The 21,647-nt window shown below is 39.1% G+C and overlaps 1 protein-coding gene across 9 annotated transcripts in view; it reads right to left on the reverse strand.

Moving 5' to 3' along the window:
* The window catches only part of dmxl1 (Dmx-like 1), a 204,653-nt gene that overhangs the window by 145,897 nt on the left and 37,109 nt on the right, over nt 1-21,647 (reverse strand). For 6 of the 9 annotated variants that reach the window (XM_048528019.2, XM_048528016.2, XM_048528022.2 and 3 more), the window contains 5 exons: nt 18,589-18,666; nt 14,075-14,153; nt 10,506-10,644; nt 2,881-2,947; nt 110-285 (listed from right to left, as the gene is read on the reverse strand). In XM_048528019.2, coding sequence (XP_048383976.2) covers nt 110-285; nt 2,881-2,947; nt 10,506-10,644; nt 14,075-14,153; nt 18,589-18,666 — 539 coding nt within the window. Of the gene's footprint in view, nt 1-109; nt 286-2,880; nt 2,948-10,505; nt 10,645-14,074; nt 14,154-18,588; nt 18,667-21,647 lie in introns of those variants that run through there. The other 3 variants (XM_048528018.2, XM_048528017.2, XM_059644680.1) reach the window with 2 other exon arrangements.

The raw sequence follows: 21,647 nt of genomic DNA on the forward strand, positions 1-21,647 counted from the left end.
TGATGTTTCAAGATGAACTTGGTCATTGAGATCACCAAACGTTTGCCATCAGTTAATATCAGCGCTAATCAGACCATCACTACTGCAAGTACTGTCAAGGCATACTAACCTTGGCATGTACTTGCTGGTCTTCCGCCAAGAAAATCCAGTAACAGCTCTAGGATGGGCTAAATATATAAAAGAAAAATCGATATCTCCTTCTCGCTTGTCCATTGATGTGGCTGGTGCCATTATTGCTGACTGCCAACTGCTGGAATTATACCACACTTTCACAAGACAGTCATCCTGGGAGGACAGAATAGCAGAGGAGAGACAGAACATGACCGATTTTGAATATCAGACCTAAAGCATATTCTTCATCCAGCATTAATGCAAGGTATATTTATCCAAATGTAGTAAACATATTTTGCACCTTCTACACCACCATATTTCAAGATTTAATCAGTAGGTGTAATAATTAAAAGCTTTCAGACACAAATTAATCGATAGTTATTGCCTTCTACTCCCATTTCAAACTACCTTCTCAAAGCATGTAAGAGACACTTTGTGCATGAAATAGTTGAGGGACTCATTTCTATATAGATTATGTTTTCATTAAATATTGATCAATAGGCCTATCAAGGTTCTTTGTTTGTAACAAATCATTGAAACGACAATAACTGGCATTTAAACAGTATTTTCAGAGCTAGATTTTCACAAGAAAATAGTGGGATCTTGTGTTGAAACAGCTCCCTGATGCATTCGCACTTCTGGGAAACATTCATAGAGTGGTCTGGGAACTGGACTGAGCACCAAGTCCAGAGATGTTGAGAACCAAATCCAATTCATGCCCAATTTTGTGCCAGTCATCGACTGACTTCAGAGAGGAAGACCCTGCTATGTGCTCAGGCTACCAAGTGTCAGTAGCAGTTCAATGCCCCAGTGACTGGGAGACTGTGATGGTAAAGCTGTTAATGGAACCGCTCGAGGGAGGATTTCACTTTTATCCCGATGCCACTAGAGTCTTCAGTACAATCCTTTTATGTTAGTCAGCAAGTTATAATCACAGGCCTGTTTCAGTAGCATCTGCCTTTCCTGGGGAAGCTGCTGCTCCTTGAACCCTCCAGCTTTGTGATATTGCCCATCATTTTCAATTAAAGAAAAATTACACTGTTGCTGGCAAGTAGCAGTTGAGGGGACTCATTCAGTTCTACTGCCAGGGTCCTGGAATCCACTGGACAATTCAGTCCTTAGATCAGATAAAATATCCCAAGATCCCTCAGAGTTGGACAAAAGTACCTGTGAGACTACGAAGTAACCACAAACTTCATCAAAGTGGGTTAAAAGGAGGGCCGGGGTGTGGGGGTGGTGGAAAGAGAAGAAGAGAGATAATGGGGAGAAAGTTCAAAGTTAAAATCCTACGCACATTCTACAGGTGTCCTAAGAACACATTCAAAAACATAGAACACTGGGAAGCATGCACAAAGTCAAAAAGAACAGAAGTCTGGGACATTATAGAGCTGAAAGTTAGAGATTGGGAGAGGCTTTATCATGGAAACTTTTAAGAAACAGGGTTTCAAATTTAAAATCAGACATGCCTGTGGTGACAGCCAAGCAGGTTTTAAGGGGGGGGGGGGGGGAGGAGGAGGAGGAGGAGGAGGAGAAGAGAGGTGTGGTGGTTTCAAAAAAAAACACAGAACAAGACGATTTGAAAGTTTAACCTAAATAGCTGTTAAACAGGCAGGCCAAAATCAGCAATTAAATACACTAGAGGTAACTTAAGCATTGATCAGTGTTTCAGCCACTAGTAGATTCAAGCAGCACCAGAATTGGTTAAACTCAAAATAAATAATTTCGGAGATCGAGAAGCTACGTGGTCTCAAGTTTAGCATGGCATTTAATGGGGATGTGTGAAACAAATTTAACCCAAGGCTAGCTGAACAGGTATGGAATCAGTGACAAGAGTACAGGTGAGAGAGACAGGTCTGGAGAAAAATAAACTTCAGTATCCTCACTACTTAAACTGGAACAAATTGCAAGTTAAATGACGCTGTCAATAGTGAGAATGTTTTTAATGAAAAAGATAACACTGAAGACAATTAATTCTCCAAGTAAGAAGATGATGTCCAACACTGGCTAAAATACAGTCAGACACCAAAATGCAATTTTAAGTAGTGGCATGGTGGAAAGCAAGGCTGACAAGGATGTTCTGAACTCACCAAACCACCAACTGTGTCATGGTACTGGTATAGGTTGCTCTTCAGCACCACCAGATCAACTTTTACAAGACAGCTGCAGAAACAGTTTGGCTTGAAATTCATACTTAATTATTTTTCTTCTTTCTACACATTTAAATATCAACTTCATTTTTCCCTATCTATCCCATGTCTCTTAAGCCCATTTTGTTGTTTATTCTGGTCCCTGCAGAATTCTGTCAAACAATGGGAAGGGAAATCTATGTCTTGCGGTGGTATCTCACTTGAGATCATGAAAATGGTGGTATCTGCTCCAGAGGTTGGTGGGGTGGGAAGTGAGGACAAGGGGGATCCTATCACTGTGGTGAGAGAGAAAAGGTCAGTAGAGCAGAAAATGGGTTGGTCATGGATGGGAGCCCAGTTAACAAGGTGTTTTACTAAACTAAATGGAATTGAATCGTGAATGCACAATTCTCCAGAAAATTCCATGAACTCATTTTCAGCTTGGGCAAAAATTAAGCTTTCAGTGGTGAAATTTTTTGTGAAAACATGATTGCTTAATTTCCAATTTCTCAATTCAACTTTTTCAACTTCATGGAAATCTTTGAGCATTGGTAGCTTCCATTGTTCAAGATAAACTCAAACAAACCATTCAGAGCATAGCAAACATATGTCAGTGGTCTACATCAAAGAAAAATACAGATACCTTTCCCACTGTTGCAAAAAATTCACCATCTGGAGACACCGTTAATAGATGGATAGGGGATGCAGTTCTGTGGGGAAAAAATGCAGAACAACATTCACATCAATCGAAAAACTAATGCCCAAGTCCATTTCTAAAATGGGAGAAGAAATCATGCATCTAAGTAGATGGGTGAAATGTTGGGAAAATACAAGAAAAAAATTGCAATGCATATAAACAAAGAAACAAAATACACGAATATCAAACAGAATTACATCACAGTTATTGGTCTACAAAAAACAACTCACTTGGCATGACCAACAATGCATTCACTGTTGTCCCTACATATTTTGTAAATTAGGACTAGTATAACATATCAAAACTTGCGAATGAGATGAAACTTGAAGCTTGAAAGGCAAGAACAGTACTGAACTTTTAAAAGGACTGAAATTGGTGGCAAGAGTGAACAGGTGGCAGAGGTATTCAATGCAGAGAAATAAGACGATGCATTCTGGTAGGAAGGGCATGGAAAGACAAACAAGATAAAGGATACAATTCCAAAGAGGGTGCAGGAGTGGAGGGACTGGAGTGCAGATATTTAAAAGTCATAGAAGGACACAGTACAGACTGAAAATGACTAAAAAACACACTGGCTTACAGAATAAGAGTTAGATGGCTGTGCTGAACTTGGACATTAGTTTGGTCTCTGATGGAACACTGCAACCAATTCAGAACAGTGCACTTTTGGATGGATAAGACGACATTGGGAGAAAATGCATAAAAGATTCATGACAACTGCTAGAGAGATTACTAACTTCAATTATGAAGATAGATGTGAGAAGTTAAGAGTGCTTTCCTTGGTAAAGAGGCAGGTGGGGCTGCAGGTATTCAAAAAAAACTTGAGGCGTCTGGACTGAGTAGATGTGGAAAAAATTGTTCCCTTTTATAAAGGGATTAAGAATGAGGGGGTAAGGACTAAAGTGGCAAAAGTGATAAAAACATATAAGAGATTATATTCAAACATTAAGGGGTTAATGTCTGGAATGTAGTGCTTGCAAGTGCATTGGTACAAATTCAATCATGGCATTCAAAAGAAAATTAGACTGGTACCAGTAAATGAAAAACATGCAGAATCAAGGTGAGAAGGCTGGAGAACAGCCTTGAGGAAAAAAAACGCTCATTTGGAATGCCAGTGCAATCTTGATTGGATAAGTAGCTCATCCTGCAAGATGATAATTGTGCACTCCTCTGCGTTTGCATGTAGCATTTTAAAACCTCCTTACGACTTCATGAAGCTTCATCAATACAACATCTAAATATTATTCGCACGCCTGAACAAACTTAATTTACGTTTTGCTCCCACTTCTGGTGAAATCTCATACCACGCATATCTTTCAGTTGACGAGTCTCTAATTTTTAATTCAAGTAGTTCATATTTGAGCCAGCGCAGTAACATTTTTGTTACTCACTCACAGGTTATGGGTAAGGCCGGCATTTATTGCCCATCCCTAAGTTACATCAGCAACAATGGATTAATGGTCATCATGAAACACAATTCCAGAGTTTTTAAATTATTGAATTCAAATTCCTTGTGCCATCACAGGATTTGAATGTAGATCCCCAGAACATTAGCTGGGTCACTGGATTAACAGTCCAGCAATAATACCACTAGGCCGACACCTCCCCATAAACTGGCATCATGGAGCACCTCATGCAAGTCTAATTCTATTCCCAGACATTGCTGACCGTTAATTTTTCAGCAGGATTGAGCATAAACCTCATTGACCTGATCAATATGCCTCAACAACACAGCAGGTAATGGATTCAATGAGGGAAGGAGGATCACAAGGAGAATAATTAAAGCAAGAGATAGCTTAACAGAAAACTATATGAGTAGGATGCAGATGCTGTAAATCAGGAAACAAAACAGAAGTTGCTGGAAAAGCTCAGCAGGTCTGGCAGCATCTGTGAAGTAAAGTTCAGTGTTAACATTTTGGGTCTGGTGAATCTTACCTCTGATCTTTTCTTCACAGATGCTGCCAGACCTGCTGAGCTTTTCCAGCAACATCTGTTTTTGATCATGCAAGTAGGAAGTCCAACTGCAGATTTTTTTCTCACAAGTATCCAAGCAATTCACAATGGCTTCAGAAACATTGTCAATCCGACACAGACTTCTTGTCTTTATTAACTTAAAGCAAAAAGTAGAAAATGGATGGAGTAGGGAATTTAAGTGTCCAGGCATTGAGTCCATTCACGCAATCGAATGGCCTGCATCTGCACCATAACAATACTAGTAATGTTGCCTATTCATGGTAGATGCAGGATTTTTATGATTTGTAATCAAAAGCCAGGTAATTTTCGTCCTTCAAAAAGATTTGTTTATTAAAATCCAAATTAATCTTGATAAAATTGTAATATTTTCAGTGGCCAGGGGCTTACTATGTTCATAGTGAATACACATTTACATTTATATAAGCAAGAATTAAAGCAATTTTAATTTAAATTATTAGTTTCTGTGATTTAATTTGCTTTATAATAAAGAATAGACTCAGAATTCTGCAAAGTAATTTACATTACATTTGGCATTCAATAGATTATTGGAGAGGAAATAAATATCTGTAAGCTTTGACACATTTGGGTGACTATTTGTCATGCACATAAATAATGTATTTACACTAATTTACCTTGTACAGTATGTGTCGGCTGCAGAATTATTTAGGATATCAAAGTTATGGACAATAATAAAAGCGTACACAACAAAACTGAGTGAAATTGTATTAGCATTCTACTAGATTGCTAGTTATGTAATGCACAACACTGCTAATTATCTCTGCAAGCCCAGAGGGAAAACAGCATAATTTATTTTACTCTAATTTTGATTGTGGGCTGAAATGAGCAAAAGATTGTCTTATAACAAAAAGAGATGAGGAAGGAATTGTACTCCTAAAGAACAAGTTAATGAAAATGATTCTAAATCATGTTTACACAATTACTTTGCAAGCAGTGAGGGACATGCAAGAACTCCACAACACAGTGTTATCAGCACATGGTGAGAGATTTTGCAGGCAGCATGCAGCTGATAAGTTTGTGGGATTGCAACCAGTTTCAGATGCCAACAGTCATCAGCCTGATGAAACTCTCTTATCTCTGCCTGGATAGCTGAACAGCTTTTGGGTGTAAGCAGCACTGAGGAGCAGCACTGGGAGGGAAGGTGTGTGCGCCTATGCGTATCTCTCCCCCTCTGACACCGCCACCCACACCCCACCACCCAGTAAAATACTCGAAGTTAAAGACAGTACTTTGTTCCCACCAACTGCTAAAAGCAACAGCTTAGAACTAATGAGTCAGACTTCATAATTTTTGAGCTTTGTGCCTCGAATGAAAGAAATCCCTGCATCGAATCCCAAAGAATAGTGCTATGGAACTGTTTCCCTAGTATTTGTTTTCATCCATCTATCAAAAGCAGTGTGTGTCAGAAAGGGGTTAGAGTTTTAAATAGTAGAGTTATATGTTGACAATTCACAGATTCTAGCAAGGTACAACTTTTCATTTGAAATAAATTGCAGTCCTTGTTAAATACAGAAAACTGGTGTACGTTTTGTGTCCGCCCAAGTCTATCTGGGAGGTAAATGGGAAAGTTTAAGTACCCTGGTGATTTTTTTTCTTCCCCAATGCTTGTGTTGACATTGGGAGTAGTGGGGCTTGGTTTCCAGTGCACTCTTCATGTGAGACATAATACTGGTCATGAACACGCAGAGGGGATAATTGGAATTGAGGGTTTAAATACACTCAAAATTAGATTGACACAAGAATCAGAAATTGATTTTGTGACTGAGTACACACCTGTCAGTATGGCACCATAAACAGCTCTATGGTGGATCTTGTTAAGTAAATAGGTGAAGTATCACAGCCTCATTAGTTTGAGGGAAAGTGCATTTACGTTATGCATTGATAATTTGTACTGGTTAGAATGCAGCTTTATAAAACAAAACCTAGTTTGCATCTGATGTTTGAGCACAGCATCAGCTTCAATTTTGTATTTTCTGGACTGTGATATTCAAACAATTCTTAACGGCATTTATTTGAATTTGTTTGTTTCTGTTACACATAAAATGCAGACAAATACATGCAAACTTGCAATCACAGTCTTTCAAATTTAAATCAAACCTACTTCTAATGTATGATAACAAAGTGTGGAGCTGGATGAACGCAGCAGACCAAGCAGCATCTCAGGGGCACAAGGGGATGAAGAGTCTAGGCCCGAAACATCAGCTTTTGTGCTCCTAAGATGCTGCTTGGCCTGCTGTGTTCATCCAGCTCCACACTTCGTTTTCTTGGATTCTCCAGCATCTGCAGTTCCCATGATTACTTCTAATATATGTAAGCCTCAAATTCAACTTCAAAATTTGAATTCAGATAGTGTATTTAACAGCAATTTTAAAATTATGCTGTGCATAATAGTAATTATTTTCTGCAATATTCTGAAGGAAGTCACTCCTTTAGTGACAATATTCCTAACCAGTGACTTATACGAGTTCATCAGAATCACCTTGCTGTTGTACTTTATACTCCTACGTAAAAAGTCTACAATTTTATTTCATTTTAGCGCTCTTTACCTGCCCTGCTACCTTTAATAATACGTACATAGTTTCACTGCTCCTGCACACCCTCCTGCATAGTGACTTGGAATAGTGACTGAACTTCAGCCGCCAACTATCTGCCCATCTTGAAGTTCTACACAGTCTTCAATTTTTAAGTCTCCCGAATTTTTTTGTCATCTCAATCTTTGAAGTTGTCCCATACACACGAAGCAGTATATTTATATAAATTAGCAAAGCATGAGTCTCAGTACAGAACTCTAGGGAATTCCACTATAAATTTTCTACCAGCCCAAAGGATACCTATTAACCATTACTGTTTCTTATCCCTCAGTCAATTTTGTAATTGTGTTCAACCAGATCCTAATTGATCTTCTATCTCAATATCATCTTCCCACATTAACATACCTCTTGACGTCTTAAATTCCAAGACATCTATTGATCACTTGTCTTGAATACACAATGTCTGAAGCTCCGCAAGTCTCTACAGTACAAAATTTCCCAGACTGACCACCCTTACTGAAGAAATTTATCATTTCTGTCCACAAAGTTGTCCCTTATTTTGAGACTGTGTGCCATAGCTATTGATTCAACTCCCCCAAGCCAGAGCTTTTCACTCCACCAGTAAGAGCATGTGGAAAAATCATTCTTATATCTAACTTGTTAAGCCCTTCTTTTTGCCTATTTCAGCAAGATCTTTTGTCAATACAGATCAATGCCTAAATTTCTCCTCTTAGGACAATCCTACCAACCCAGCAATCAGTCGTCAACTTTTGTTACACTCCTCTGTAATAAATATGCCCTTCCTTAGGTAAGGAGACCAAAACTGCACAAAATAAATGTTAAGCATGTTAGTGAAGTTGAAGCTTGTGGGATACAAAAATAAGCTATTGGACAAGAATCATTGAGTTATGGTTAATGGGTGCTTTTCAGGTTATAGTCTTAAAATGTTGCCCATGTTTTAGCACAAGGAGCATTGCTATTTTTGACACACTTTAAGGAATTGGATTTGGTGTTATAAGGCAGAATCATGAAATTTGAGGTGATTCTGTAAAGACCACTATTACATTTGACTGAATGAAAAATGGGAAAAGCTACCATTATACAATAAAGACAGTGGAAAATGATCTTGCAGGTACTGAAAAAAGTCAGCAAAACTCATTAAGAGCTGTTTCTACAAATATTTAAGCAGTGGGAGGATGCTGGGCATCTTGACTTTGTAAATGTGTTCGGGACAGCATTCCCCAGTGACACTTGATACTTCAACCAGGATCAGTTGTATATGCTCAGGAGTGGTAAGCTTTATAACATCTTGCCTGATTCCTGAGCAGCTGGCTACAGCTTGGTTTGAACACAGAAAAAAAAACACATTCGGCCTGTGAAGGGAAATGCATTTAAACCTCTCTCTCCCCTCCTCCCCTCGGAGAATCAAGGATTGAAAATTCTGAAAGCTACCTACTTTCTCTCTGCAAGTTCTCTTTTTGAGAGTGAAAGGGGAGAAACTGGAGAGACAATCAAGGATTGAAGCTCAAACAAAAGAAAAAAAAAACTTGACAATCGTGGTGCCACAACCTCATGCTCTCAAATAGTTAAAAAGGAACTGTAAGAGAAGAGAAGGAAAACAACTCAAATGCCTGTAACCCATGTGAGACTTGAACTATGCTTTGCTGGCTTTCTCATTCCTTCCCCACCTGTTAAGAGGTGTCTTGTCTATATAGAGATAGTAGGAACTGCCAATACTGGAGAATCTGAGATAACATGGTGTGAAGCTGGATGAATACAGCAGGCCTAGCAGCAGAGGAGCAGGAAAGTTGACATTTTGGTTCGAGGCCCTTCTTCAAAAAAAAAGTCTTGTCTATATGTCTGTGCGCATATGGGATTTTTTTTAAAGAAAGAAAGAGTTCAAGTTACAGCGTTATGTTAGCATTTCTTTTTTGTTACTGGTCAAGTCTCACATAGAAACACTATATGCTGAAAATTTGCAACAGAACCCTGAGAAGTTTCATACCAAAGTCAAAACATTAAACTGTTTCTCTCTCCACAGATGTGTCAGACGTACTGAGTATCTCCAAGATTCTCTACTTGTTTCATTGGTTAAAACAGTCCGCTTACAAAATAAGGCAATTTTCTTGTTAGTGATCAAGTAAAGCCAGGTGTGAACATTCTTGTAACTGGAATTAGGCAGTCAGCTAAAATAGGTCATTTTGGTAGTTTAATCAAATTTTCACATTTGCGGCACCTCTGGGAATATTGGGGCTTGATTTCTCATGTCAGTCATGGCAAAGTTGGAAACTTAAAATATAGTAAACAGTAAGGAAGATAATAGGTTCAAGAGGACAGCCAAGCTGGCGAAATTAATAAACATGCGAACTGAAATTCAATGCAGAGAAGAGAAACGGGACAGGGAGGAGAATACGGTTTTCTCAATAAAAATGTAACCTAAAAATGATACAATTTAAGTCTAATTATACTTCACAAATGCTGCCAGATCCAATGAGTTTGTCCAGCACGTTGCTTTCAATTTATATCATCGGCGTTTTACTTTTATTATATTTGAGTGTTTAGGGATGTCTCTTTGCAGCAGTAGAAGGTTTCACAGAAGTGTGTAAAATTATGAAGTGTTAGGACAAATTCAATAAAGGGCAACCGTTTTCAGTGGCCGAAAGACTCAAAAAGAGCACGCAAATTTAAAAGTGATTGATGGAAGAATTAGAAGTGATACTATGAAACAATTTTCCTGAGAACAGTCATTGTGATTCAGAATATACTGCAAGAAGGTTTCAATACCAACATAGAGAGGAATCGGAAACAGGGCTTGAAAGGAACATATAATACAGGGCAATGGAAAAAGAATGGAGGAATACAGTAACTGCACAGTGGCACCAAATGCCAGTGCAGGTATGACAGGGCGAATAGCCTCCATGCTCTTTTTTAAATAAATATCAAACTGTTTAACAAGGTCATTAAAATTTAACAACATTTAAGAACTACTTCATAATTTACAAGTTAAATTTGTTTGTAGTTCATAACAAAAGTCATATGCTCCCTTACTTAGACTCCCAGATGCATGTCCAATCACCAACTTTACTTGGATCTGTCTCATCTGCAGTTTCCTCGTCATTAATATTAGCTTCCTGATTTCCATTGGACCAAAGCTGTAAAGAATTGGAACCCGTCAAGAGACGAATTCCTAAAATGGAAACGTGTTTGTTACTTGAAGGCTGTTTAAACATTCAAAACTGATCTCAGGACACCTGTGCTGAAAGGCTCAACAAAATATTTAAAAAGGTCTTTTTGTTCTGAAATCACTACTTCTTCCAAGCATTATATAAGAATGGTAATGCAATTTACATACTGATGCAAGTTAAACAGTTTTTCATATCATGTGGGAAAAAATGTCTTTCAAGAAGGTGACATCTTGACAACATTCTAATACTGCAAATGTGTAAGACAAAGGTTTAGTGTTCACTGCATCTTTTGATAAGTGTTTTCAACAAATACAAGGAATCAAAATAATTACTAAAATTGAGGCCATCAATTCTATCACTTCTGTAACTTAGGTCAAAAATGATGAAACCAGGTTATAGTCCAACAGGATTATTTGAAAACATAAGCTTTCGGAGCCAAGCTCCTTCCTTACTTTTCCTCTATCCACGCAGGCAAATGTACCCCTGCACTCATCCTGATGTTGTACTTCTGCCTATTTCTCAATCACTCCGTAAGTCCTTTCTGAGCTCATTTTTTCCCAGGATGCTCACTCCTATGCCCTTATCCTTGTTTATTTAAAATTGCCAATGAGCCAACTTCCCATTATGGCTCCTACGATAGGTGTTACTGGCAAAAGCCCCTGCTCCTCAGGAACTGTTTCTTTAAACATAAATCTGCAGACAGCACCCTCAACAAATAATACTAACCACCAACCTTTCTTGCTCAAGGGAGCCACTGCCTTCCAAAATCCACATCTATCTTTCTTACAGCACTCTGAATCCCTTCAATTTAGATTATCCGCACCGACCTCAGCATACTTATTGGCTGTCATCAAACCACAAATGGTATATGTGACGAGCCATCATACTAATAATCCCTTCTCATTATTCTTGACTGGCCTGCATCCTTTCAAACAGCCGATCATGTCAGCCAGCTCGCCTGAATTATCCAGTTGTGTTAAAGTTCATTTGCAGTTGTGGCCCAAGAACCAACTGCAATGGCTTTCTAAGATAACAAAGTGTGGAGCTGGATGAACACAGCGGGCCAAGCAGCATCTCAGGAGCGCAAAAGCTGACGTTTCGGGGCTAGACCCAGCCCTCTCTGATGAAGGGTCTAGGCCCGAAACATCAGCTTTTGTGCTCCCGAGATGCTGCTTGGCCCGCTGTGTTCATCCAGCTCCACACTTTGTTATCTTGGATTCTCCAGCATCTGCAGTTCCCATTATCACCGATGCAATGGCTTTCTGACCACTCCCCAGTCAATACTCTACGAGGGCCTGAGGAGCTCTTCTTGGTGCCCTCCCATTTATCATCTAATGCCACCCTATAGAAACATTGTACAAAAACACAGGTTTCATAAACTGACAATATCCAGATTTATCTCATCAGCGATATCACCAACTTTCAGTCTACTCCATTTGCCATGTCATTCCCCAGTTTGACTCTGAAAGATAGTCATAAGTAGTCAGCATTACTATCTAGGCCAGCATTTATTAGCTATGCCAACTTACCCTCAAGTTTCTCGAACAGCTCTGATCCACATAGTGTAGGGAGTTGCAGGTTTTTGATTCAGTATCTTTATCTGTCTGTAGCCTACGTTTTCAACTAGCTATATATCATTAGCAAATGTTACTACTGACTACACTAAAGTCAGAACGGATTGTAAAAATTTGAAGCAATCACCTGGTGAAATCCAAAATGAAAACTTGCCTTTTATCTCTACTATATGTATCGTTATTAAACAATCCTTCTTCCTGTGCCAATGTGTTACCTGCCCAAATCAGTCAGCCTTAATTTACTGAACATTTAAAAAAATCCAAGTTTAAACAAAATCCTTTATAGAATTTTAAGGTCAAGTAAGTTTTTTGAACACTTGCCTGTTGCAAACGAGATTATTACCTTCTACATGCATTCTTAAGACTGCATGAATAATAGGTTTCAGCATTTTCCTAGAAATTAATATTGATCTCTTACACAAGGAGAAATTAAATCAACTGGGTCTGCATTTACTAATAGCTTAGAGGAATTAGGACGTAGAAAATCCTGCCAGGCCAAAAAAACGGAATGCCTGTTAGTCCGTTGGTCACCTTTAATTGATCACTTCCATAAATACTTGTTTAACTCAGCTACTTTGTTCTCATTCCCCTGATTTTTCTGGCCCCATCATAGATATTTGCAAGACTCTCCTCCTTGGTAAACTTGTGAAAACTTTAATACAGAAACAGAAATTGATGAGTAGAGCATTTAGCCCACCATGCGATCCAACAAGATTGTGGCTGGCCTTCTCCTCTGCGTGGTCATACATCTGCTCTCCTCCAAGACCCCTTCACAACTTCACCCTCTAGAAATTTCTTTCTTAAACATATACAGTTAGTTCACTTCCACGATCTGTTGGGGTAGGGAATTCCACAAGCTCACCACCACCTGAGTGAAGAAATTTAACATCTAGTCTGAAATGGGTTGCACCCTGACAACGTGAACCCATATCTGGTCAGGGGAAGCATCATATAGAGAGAGCAAGCTGATGGAAGAGAAGCAAGACATCGGGGTAAGAGATTGAGGCAGACAAACACAAAGTGCTGATGACGAGACAGAGTGCTAATGTAGAGTAACAAAACATGGAGGACAGTGATCACGTTCTGAAATTGTTAAACTTAATGCTGAATCCCGAAAACTGTTCCTTAGCAGAAGCAGAGGTGTTCTTTCCCCAGCTTGCACCAAGGACTGGTGGAGCACTGCAGCAGGTGTGAAACGCTGGCGTGGGAACATAGTAATGTGTTGATAGGGCAGGTGACTGGTAGGGGAAGGTCATTTTTATGGACAGACCACAGGCATTTGGAAAAGGGGTCAAAGCTGCATTTCATCTCCCCAGTGAAATCAGATTGGGTGTACTCAACCTACGGCATGATCATCTCGCTGTATTGTGCTATCCACAATCCATTTTTATATTGTAGGACAGTTTACCCAAATGTATTTATCCAATTTTTATCAAATTGTGATCCCAAAATGCTCTGTCCTAGCAATGCCTTGTGTGGATTGGTTTAACGTTTTGTTTGTCATGTTCCAAAGAAGTGGCTAAGGATGTCTCACCACCTTCAAGGTCATTCTTTAATTACGTTCTTTATTTGTTAGCAGTTTAAACTACCAAGAAAATGCAGACTGGGTAATCTCCAACTCAAGACACCAGCTTGTTCTAAAATTTTGAAATTTTCATTACTGACACAACTTAGTCAGAATTATAGTGGGAGAAAGGGCTTATTGGCAGTGAAACATTCTCACCTTTACTGTCCAAACTCAGTTCACAAAAATTATATTGGATAAATAACCGTTGGAAAAAACGTCAGCTCATTCGCATTAAATTTAATCAGCTTACTACTTGGCATTCATTAAACAAACTTGCAACCTTTTTCTTACCTTGCGGATCCCATGCTAAGTTATGTACCACTGACTCCAGTGCAAACTGTCCACTCTTCTGCCATTGATAATTAAGCTGCTGTGAACCACACAACAAAATCAGTGGGACTCAAAAAACAATTAAAACATAAGCAAACAAATAATTCAAAGATGGAAAGATTGAAAGATCCTAAAGCAAATTAAGAGGTATGTGCAAACTGTATGGTCCTTAATGGACTCAGCGAATTAATTGATGGCTTAAATGTGCAAAATACAGCTAAGATTTAATACCTAAAACAAATTTACCAATTTTTGTGGCAAAAATTAATCATTGCAGGAAAGAAATGCACTGGAAACAACTTCATTTTGTCACTGCCTTACACAAATAAACTTCGCTCAATGACTGGGTTAAGTGTAAGACTCAGTACTTAACCCAATGATTCAAGCTTTCCTTTGAGTCTCTTCCGATCAACAGAGATTGATTTCTAACTCTAGTCAATTGTGAAATTGAAACAAAAGGTCAATAGTACTAAGTAGACTAAAGCTTCAAGCATACACTTAAATGTATCTGAATGATAGATTATCATTCTGAATGTAAATGTGAATTACTTTGAAGCGAGATTGCTTTCTATTCACTAATGAGACATGGGCGTCATGAGCAGGGCCAGCATTTGTTGCCCTTGGGAAGGTGGTAATGAGCTGCCTTCTTGAATTGCTGCTGTTCATGTTCTGTAGGTTTACCCAGAGGGAATTCCAGGATTCTGACCCAGAAACAGTGAAGGTACGAAAATGTATTTCCAAGTCAGGATGGAATGTGGCTTGGTGGAGAACTTGCAGGTCGTGATGTTTTAATGTATCTATTTCCTCTAGCCTTCTAGATACAAGTAGTTAGGGGGTTGGAAGGTGACGTCAGAGGATTGTTTATGAATTTCTACAGTGCTTCTTCTAGATAGTACACACAGCTGCTACATTGAAAGGGACAGTGGACACTTGTAGATGCGGATGTACTAAATAATTGGACTGCTTTTAGGTGTCAAGCTTTTTGAGCAATGTTGGAGCCGCACCCACCCAGCCAAATGGGGAGTATTCCATCACACTCCTGACTTGTGCCTTGCAGATGATGGACAGGCTTTTGAGAGTCAGAACAGAAGTTACTTGCCACAATATTCTTAGCCTTTGACTTCCTCTTGTAGCCACTATAATTTATGGCGAGTCCAGTTGAATTTCTGATTAATGGTAACCCTTAAGATATTGATAATGGGGGATTCAGTCATGGTCACACCAGTGAATTTCAAGAAGCAATAGTCATTTTGTCTCTTATTAGAGATGATCATTGTCTGGCATTTATGTGGTGCGAATGTCACTTGTAAGTGGTCAGTCCAAGACTGAATATTGTCCGATCTTGTTGCATTTGAACACACCTGATTTGGTATCTAAAGAGATGCCAACGGTACTGACATTAAACAACTGTCAGTAAACATCTCCACTCCTGAGCCTATGATGGAGGGAAAGTTGTTGAAGCAGCATTTGATGATGATGATGATTGGGCCCAGGTCACTAATCTGAGGAAGCCATACAAATGTCCTGGAGCAGAGATACCTGACCTGCAACAACTGTGAGCGTATTCCTATGTTCCAGGTATGACTCCAAATATAATTGAGGTTGCTCCCAAATTTCCACAGATTCCAGATTTGCTCGGGCTCCTTGATGCTACACTCAGCAGAATGTGGCCTTGACGTCAAGGGCTATCACGGTCATGCTCTTCTTGCCTCTGGAATTCACCACGTTGTCTATATTTGTACCAAAATTGTAATCAAGTCAGGAACTAAGTGGCCCTGGCAGAACCCAAACTGGGTATCACTGAGCAGATGCTGCTCGATAGCACTGATGATGTTACCTTCCATTACTTTACTGGCCAGAGAGTAGACTGATGGGATGCTAACTGGCTGGGTTGGCTTTTTACTGCTTTTTGTGTATTGGACATACCTGGGCAATTTTCCAAGTTGTCAGGTTGATGCCAGCGTTGTAACTGCACGGGAACAGCATGGCTAGGGGAGCTGCATGTTCCGGAGCACAAGTCTTCAATACTGTTTCTAGAAAATTGTCATCACCCACAGCCTTTGCGGTATGGAGTGCCTTTAGCTGTTTGATATCACAAGGACTGCTGATTCATCAGCAGATTTACTTGCCAATGTTTAAACCTGAAACCATGAGAACTCATAGAATCTAGAGTCAATGTTAAAGAGTCCCACTGCAACTCTCTCTTGACCATATACTATCTATGTAGGTCTGCTCTGCAAGTGGGACAGGACGGGCAGCATGGAGGCTCAGTGGTTAGCACTGCTACCTCATGGTGCCAGGTACCAGGGCTCGATTCTACCCTCGGACAATTGTCTGGGTGGAGTTTGCATATTCTCGTTTCTGCGGGGGTTTCCCCTGGGTGCTCCAATTTCTTCTGACAGTCCAAAGGTGTGCAGGTTAGGTGGATTGGCCATGCTAAATTGCCCATGATGTTCAGGGAGGTGTAGATTAGGTAGGTTAAAGGGGGAACAGGTCTGAGTGGGATGGTCTGAGAGTCGGTGTTGACTTGTTGCGTGAAGGGCCTGTTTAAACACTGTAGGGATTTTATGAAATTTCTGTGAAAGGACATATCCTGTGATGGTGGAGTCTGAGACATGGTCTCTAAAGTATGATTCTGAGAGTCTGAAATCAGGGTGCTTAAATAATCTGAGAAACAGCTCTCCCAGATGTTTGCAAGGACGACTTTGTAGGATTGACAGGACTACTTCTGCCATTGTTATTTCTGCTACCTAGTCCATGCCAGGTGGTCCGTCCAGTTTCATTTCTTTCTTGAGACTTTGTAATGATTGATATAATCGAGGCACTTGCTAGGGCATTTCAAAAGGCATTTAAGATTGAACCACATCGTTGCGGGTTTGAAGTCATATGTCGAGCAGACCAAATGTAAGATGGCAGATGTCCCTGAAGGACACTGAATGAACCAGATGGGTTGTTGTCAAACAATAGTTTTATGAGCATTTGAAGATTTTTTTACTGAATTCAAATTCCACCATCTGCTGTGGAGGAATTCAAAATTTGGGACTTAAGAATATTAGCTGGGTTCCTGGATTAGTAGTCCTATGTTAATGGTGCTAGGCAATCGCGTCCCTTAAAGTAGCTCTGGGTAAAACAAAGAACGAACAATCAGTGGTTATGTCAGCCAGGACAGTGGCAATGCACTAGCAAGGCAATTTGCATAGCTAATGAAGCCAAAGAGCTGCTTTGGCTCATATCTGGCATGAAATCTTACTACTTAGTTGACTAATGATTATAGGAAAACTATCTAATTGGAATCACAGTAGTTCCAAGCCTAATAATGGAAAGTGAAAGACAGTCATCAGTTTGGCAAACTTGCAAAACCAAATACATAAAAAGATAGTAGGAACTGCTGATACTGGAGAATCTGAGATAACAAGGTGCAGAGCAGGATGAATACAGCAGGCCAAGCAGCAGAGGAGCAGGAAAGCTGACGTTTCAGCTTTTCTGAAGCAGGGTACAGGTCCATAATGTCAGCTTTCCTGCTCCTCTGATGTCGCTGCTGTTTAATCCAGCTCTACACCTTGTTATCTCTACGTAAAAGCATAGTACTCTAGTGTATGGATGAGTAAGTAGCCAATTAGGACTGAATAATTGAACCTGAAAAAGAGAGGCAGACATTTACTGAAGGCTGAAATTCTTCCACTTTGCCTCAACACAAAGGATATAATTGCATTGGAGGCAGGTCAGAGAAGGTTCACTAGATTGATTCCAAAGATGGAAAGCTTGACTTGAAGAGAGATTCATCAGTTTAGGTTTATACTTTTTAAGAGCTTAGAAACATGAGGGGAATTTAACTACATAAAATGCTAAAGGGGACTGATAAAGTAGATGTTTGTCAGGATGTTTTCTCTTGATCTAAGACGAGAGGTCACAGTTTTAGTCTAAGGCATGCCAGTCTTTTAAGAGACAAGGTAGAATTACTTCTCAAAAAACATCAGGAATCTGTAGAATGCACTAACCCAAAGTTTGGTGGATATCGAGACAAACTGAAGGAGGAAATAGTCAGATCTTTAGCTAGCAATAAGTTAAAAAGATTTTTGAGTAGCATGCAAGGAAGTGAAGTTAAGGTTGAGAAGAAATCAGCTATGAGTGCATTAAATGGTGGAGCAGGCTTGGGGACTAAGTTACCAACTCCTGCTCCATATTCTTCTGTTGTTATAGAGTCCTGCACACTAAAATTCTAAAAGCATAATCCTAGCTAGATATGCATTAGAATTCACAGTGCATGATCAGAAACTCTACTAGAAAACGTAAAACCCTCAGTAACTTGGAGAATCAAACAAGAGTCTCTCTGCAAAACATTTGCTGACCAAAAAAAACTTTAAAGAGCCTTGCCAAATAGATACTAAGAACTATTTTGAGGTAGAAATCAAATTTCAAGGGAGCAACATTTTCAATGGGCTTAAAAACAAAGAATGTAAGCTGTCTCTAATTACCATAGAAGCCTTAGTTTTCTGATTTAAAAGTGCAATGGGCTCAAAAATGCAGATTACATGTCCATACGATGCTGCGATCTGTGAAGAAAACACATTTAACAAATTAAAACGGACTGTTTATTCCTACAACTACCCAAGCACGTGCGTGCATGGAAAATATATAAAATCACATCTGAGTTAGAATAATTAGAAGTCAATAAAACATCTTTTTTAAACTGACAATATTCTGCTCAGTTTCTGAGACTAAGTGATATCCCATTTACAGTTCACTCATTGAAAATTGTAGGTCAGTGTTGTTTTGCCATTCAATAATTTTCCAATTTTATTAAAAACCTCTCATGAGCATCTCTAATAATTAATTTCAGATAAAGCAACAGCACGCATAGATGTATACCACACTGCTCATGGTTGCCATGGGTTACAAGAAAACATTTAGCATTAGATATACAGTGAATGTCAATGCAGAGAGCAAGAAGATTATCAAATATTCAACAACATATTTGGAGAAATGAGCAAATTGATGCAACCTGCATTGCAGTGCAAAAACAACGTACATTTTAAAGAAACTTTGTCGTTAAATTTGAAAAACTAAATTTTAATTTCCATTTTATCTCCCATAAACATTCCAATTATTCATGTAAGAGAGTGTTGCAAACAAACTGAAGCTGCAGAAGATTGAATAAAGATTGATCAGGACTAGCATGGTAGCTCAGCAATTAGCAGAGTTGCCTTACAGCACCTTAGCTCCAAGCTTGATCCCAGCCTTGGGTGGCACTTATTTGGAGGAAAAAGATGGCATTAGGGCAGCCCAGGGGCCAGCTACTTCAGCAAAACGACTAAGTTTTGGGACACTTCCAAAGCAGCAGACTTCCTCTAGATATTGGTGCACTATTAAAATAATACATTGAATTGTCTCCACAGTACATGGAAATAATCTAGAAGTTAGTTAAGAACCCTAAAGGTTTGAAATAGAGGGCTAAGGTTTTTGGACTTGAGTCTCAATGATGGATTATGTCAGGAAAACTGAAACTTCGTTTTAATGTCTATTTGAATAGCAGTCCGAATTTTCTCCTTTTTTTAGCTTATTAAAAATTTCTTGCATAATAAATTTGTTTTGTTCTTAATGAAAATCTGTGGCCTTCTATCAACGTGTCTCAGTGACTAACCACCATATTAGCTAAAAAGAAAATAAAATGTAGCCAGGATTCACTCCGGGATCTGACTAGTCTAGTCTAGTCATACTATCACTTTTGTTCATTACACAGTGGAAAATTCTGCTGCAACGAGTCATCAATTGTCTTGAACAGCCTTACAGACAATCAACAACTGTGGTGCATTAACTTCTGTATGGAAAGAACACAAAAGCCCAAGAAAATAGCTAATTAATCAGTTTTGATTATATCAAAAGGCAGCAACAAGAATTCCTTAGATCTTTAGGCACTCGTTAACTAACTTGTATTATGCCTCCTAGCAATTCAGACCTTGGACTCCCGTATAATTTTGGTAAACATATCCTGCTCATTCCAAGTTTGTCATCTTATGCCTTCACAGAATCGCAGAAGTCCAACAGCACCGGAGGCTATTCAGCTCTTGATCTCTGAACTGGGTTTTCAAATGAGCAACAATGCCACAAGGTAGCCTCCCCCTTTATCCCCCATATGTTTGTACATTATTTCTATCCAAATAGTCACTGGATGCCTCAAATGAACCTGCCTCCACCACACTTTCAGGCAAAGCATTCCATACCCCAAATACTCACTGTGAGAAAGATTTTCACGTGATATTTGCTTCTTGTACAAATCACTTTAAACTTATGCCCTCTGGTTCTTGATCCTTTCACAAGTGACTAAAGTTATACCCCCATCCACTCTGTCCCAGGTCCCTCATGGTTTTGAAAATCTCCTTTAGATTTCCTCTCACCCTTCTCTCCAAGGAGTACAATCTCGCCTCTTTTAATCCATGCTCAAAACTTACATTTCACATCTCTGGAATTGTTCTTGGAAATAACTTCGGCAGGCTCACAAATATGTTCACACAATCTATAATGTAGAATCCATACCTGTACAAAATTCTCCAAATTGAGGCCAAACAAGTGGCTTCCACAAGTTCAACATCACCCCATTGCTCCTGTACTCTATGCCCCCTATTACTAAAGCCATGGAAACTATATTAAGCTCTCCAGCAACTTTCAGTGATCTGCACAAATATATACACATTTGGGTTCCTCTGCTCCTGCGTGCTATTTGTAATTGTACCCTCAATCTTATTTCATCTCCCAATGTTCTTCTGAACAAAAAGCATTATCTCAAACCTTTCTGCACTGAATCCCATTTGCCACCTGTTTGTGCACTCCTCCAATTTGTCAACATGCTTTTGCGTTCTACAGTAAACTCATGATATACAATTTTTCCAAGTTTTGTTTAATGTGCAAACTTTGAAACTGTTACCTGCACATCAAAATCTCAATGATTAACATGCATCAGGTAAAGCAATGGTCCCAACATTGAACCCTTAGAAATTCCATGACTAAACAGACAGCAGTTTGACATATACGTATTGATCATTACTGTTTCCTGTTTCCTATCACTCAGTCATTTTCACACCTACATTACTACTAACTCATTTTACCTATCACCTATACCATTCCTTTCAAGTCTGTTGTGAGATTCTGTATCAAGCAAATTCTTGAAGGCCACACAGATCACATCAACATTGTTACTGATTCAAAAACCTCTGGCAAGTCAAACACAAAGTCCACTTTTGAAATCTTCCTAATCAACCCACTCTTTTCCATGAAACAAAAAAAACTGTCAAAAATGGTTTCTAGAAACTTTTCCACTATTGAAATTAAACTAATTCATTTGTAAATGCTGGGCTTATCCTTACAAATCTTTCCTGAACAAGGGTCCAAAGTTTGCAGTTTCTCTGTACCTTTTCATGACATTTGAATGATTTGGATCTCAAGTCTCTTTCAGCCTCCAGTGTTTGTAACAACCTACTATTTAGAAAGCCAATTTTCCATTAGAGCAATGTTTCACTAGATATTAAGTGAAGTGGAA

Source organism: Stegostoma tigrinum, chromosome 3 (assembly GCF_030684315.1).
Source record: "Stegostoma tigrinum isolate sSteTig4 chromosome 3, sSteTig4.hap1, whole genome shotgun sequence".
Lineage (NCBI taxonomy): Eukaryota > Metazoa > Chordata > Chondrichthyes > Orectolobiformes > Stegostomatidae > Stegostoma > Stegostoma tigrinum.